The sequence below is a fragment of the Elephantulus edwardii genome, unplaced genomic scaffold, assembly GCF_000299155.1.
Source record: "Elephantulus edwardii isolate Elephantulus edwardi_28Jun2011 unplaced genomic scaffold, EleEdw1.0 scaffold00005, whole genome shotgun sequence".
Taxonomy (NCBI): Eukaryota; Metazoa; Chordata; class Mammalia; order Macroscelidea; family Macroscelididae; genus Elephantulus; species Elephantulus edwardii.
Genome location: NW_006399755.1, coordinates 4,205,048 through 4,207,726, shown reverse-complemented (window position 1 = coordinate 4,207,726; position 2,679 = coordinate 4,205,048). Strand labels below are relative to the sequence as shown.

The 2,679-nt window shown below is 40.4% G+C and overlaps 2 protein-coding genes across 2 annotated transcripts in view; both read left to right on the top strand.

Moving 5' to 3' along the window:
- AGBL4 (ATP/GTP binding protein-like 4) overlaps nt 1-2,679 on the top strand; it is a 1,996,071-nt gene that overhangs the window by 96,748 nt on the left and 1,896,644 nt on the right. The window lies entirely within an intron of this gene.
- LOC102845343 (GTPase KRas-like) lies at nt 2,093-2,674 on the top strand. The gene has a single exon (XM_006879652.1). The coding sequence runs from the start codon at nt 2,105-2,107 to the stop codon at nt 2,672-2,674; it is 570 nt and encodes a 189-aa protein (XP_006879714.1). The 5' UTR covers nt 2,093-2,104.

The following is a 2,679-nucleotide window of genomic DNA, read 5'->3' as shown; positions in this document are numbered from 1 at the left end:
CCCCCCCAGTTTGCTCTTCTCTTTGAAAAGTAAAAGAAAAATTTCTTCATTGGTATACATTCCCCCCACCACCACCGCGCTCCGCCACCCCTACCCCGAGTATATTCCACTCTGCAACCTTCATTCTAGACTCTTATGATAATCATAATACCCTATATATAATATATTGCTTTTAAACTGTTCTCTCCCTCATCCGTTTTAATGTAGTATACATAATTCATCCAGTTTTTCTCATTCTTACCCTAACCCTAATGTCAGTCCCGTTCTACAGCAGTGACACTATGCAGTGTTCGTCCTTTTGTGACAGATGTTTCACTCAGCATAATGTCTCTGACACTCTTGTCACTTGGAGCCTCGAGCCTACTGATGTCTGTCCATAAGTCGCATAATGTCATTTGAGAATGTAAAGAAGCTAAGCCTACTATGACATGATTTTGAATAGCTGTTAATGTTACTCTTGTTGTTAGCTGCTCTCTAGTCATTTCCAATTCATTATGGTCTTATGTAGAATAGAAGGCCCTGTGCCATTCTCCACAATAGTGTTTGTATTTGAGTCCATTGTTGCAGCCCTGTGTCGGTTCACCTTGTTTTTGAATACCATTCAACCTAAGGGCTTATCTTCTATCTTCTGATATTAGACAATGTTCCCTTGTTTTTTCTTGGCTATTATTTTAAAAAAATGGGTCACTAATGCTGCTACCTATTCTGTTTTAGTCTGGAAGCTCTACTGAAACTTGTGCATAAGTAATGACCCTCCTGATAAGAAACCAATTAAATAGCTTCCAAACTCACAGTGACATCTTAGATACAAACTGACAGATGAGTAACCACTGTTTTTATTGGTGCTGTTAGATGACTTTGAGTAAGCTCCAAGTCGTTGTGACTGTATGTACAACAGAATGAAATATGACTGGATCCTGTGCCATTCTCATAATCTTTACCATGCTGATCTATTATTAGACCCACTTTGTCAGTCCCTCTTGAGAAGGATCTTCCTTACTTTGGCTGACCCTGTACTTTCCCACTCATCGTGTCGTTCTCCTGGAACTGGTAATATTCCCAAAGTATATGATGCAGTGTCTCAACTTTATTCTCTTATAAGCAGCACTCTGATTGTATTTCTTTGGGTACATTCAAAAGAAATCTCAGTTCAATCTACATTATTGCAATTTTCTTCTGACTGTCTTTTAGTTGAAGTAGTAAAATAGCAAACTTAATGCAAGATCACTCTTGGCTAAATAGTTTAATGTGAACACCTTATCATTTCTTAAGTAAAACCATTAAGTTATGTTAATTTTGCTTATTTTGTAATCTAATTATGTCTTATGCGAGCCAATGTCTTTGATAAGTGATAATTAATTACCTCATTCACGTTTACAAGCATGTTAAAAAAATTTTTTACTTCCTGTACACATCACAGTTGAATTTTGTAATCTCTTTATTTAAACAAATTAGCTATTGATGATATTGTTCCAATTTTTAAAGTTCATACATTTAACTCTCAGGACTCTGTAGGATCATATCCAGAATTAAACACCTATACCACCAACTTAAAAATGTAATCTCTTGTAAGAGTAGAAGAAGCAAGCAGTGCTGTAGTTATGAGAGGTTAGAGTGTCCATTGGTGAAGAAAGAAGAAGTAGGACAAAATACAATTTTGAAAATGCACACATTGTGACTTCAGTGCAAAATGGCCTGCATTGGAGAACTGATTTGTAAAAGTGAATTAATTAGAGGGGAAGGCGCGGAGACGCGACGACGCGGGGAGTGAGGAATAGGCGGTGTGGGGCTGGAGAGGGTGAGGCTAGAGGTGGCCACCGCTTCTGCTGCTTCCTGGACGGGGAACCCCTTCCTTCCTCCTCCCGGAGAGCTGCGGCTGGAGGCGGCCGCGGAGAAACTCGCGGGCCAGGCCGGCTTGCCCCTCGGGGCGGTCGGGTGCGGTGGAGGTTACTCCCCTTGAATCCTAGCCGCCCTTCTCTCTCGCCCTTCCCTGCCTCCTTCCCTTTGCTCCCGCACCTTTTTCTCCCTTCCGCAGCACTCAGACTGCCTGGGTTTCTACCTTCTCTGCTGGGTGTAGCATCCCAAGGATGAAGGCCTGCTGAAAATGACTAAATATAAACTTGTGGTAGTTGGAGCTGGTGGCGTAGGCAAGAGTGCCTTGATGATACAGCTAATTCAGAATCACTTTGTGGATGAATATGATCCTACGATAGAGGATTCCTACAGGAAACAAGTAGTAATTGATGGAGAAACCTGTCTTTTGGATATTCTCGACACAGCAGGTCAAGAGGAATACAGTGCAATGAGGGACCAATATATGAGGACTGGGGAGGGCTTTCTTTGTGTATTTGCCATAAATAATACTAAATCATTTGAAGATATTCACCATTATAGAGAACAAATAAAACGAGTTAAAGACTCTGAAGATGTACCTATGGTCTTAGTAGGAAATAAATGTGATTTGCCTTCTAGAACAGTAGATACAAAACAGGCTCAGGATTTAGCAAGAAGTTATGGAATTCCTTTTATTGAAACATCAGCAAAGACAAGACAGAGAGTGGAGGATGCTTTTTATACACTGGTGAGAGAGATCCGACAATACAGATTGAAAAAAATCAGCAAAGAAGAAAAGACTCCTGGCTGTGTGAAAATTAAAAAATGCATTGTAATGTAATCTGG

Excerpts from the sequence above, each read along its gene's own strand:
- LOC102845343 (XM_006879652.1), top strand. The coding sequence starts at position 2,105 with ATGACTAAATATAAACTTGTGGTAGTTGGAGCTGGTGGCGTAGGCAAG.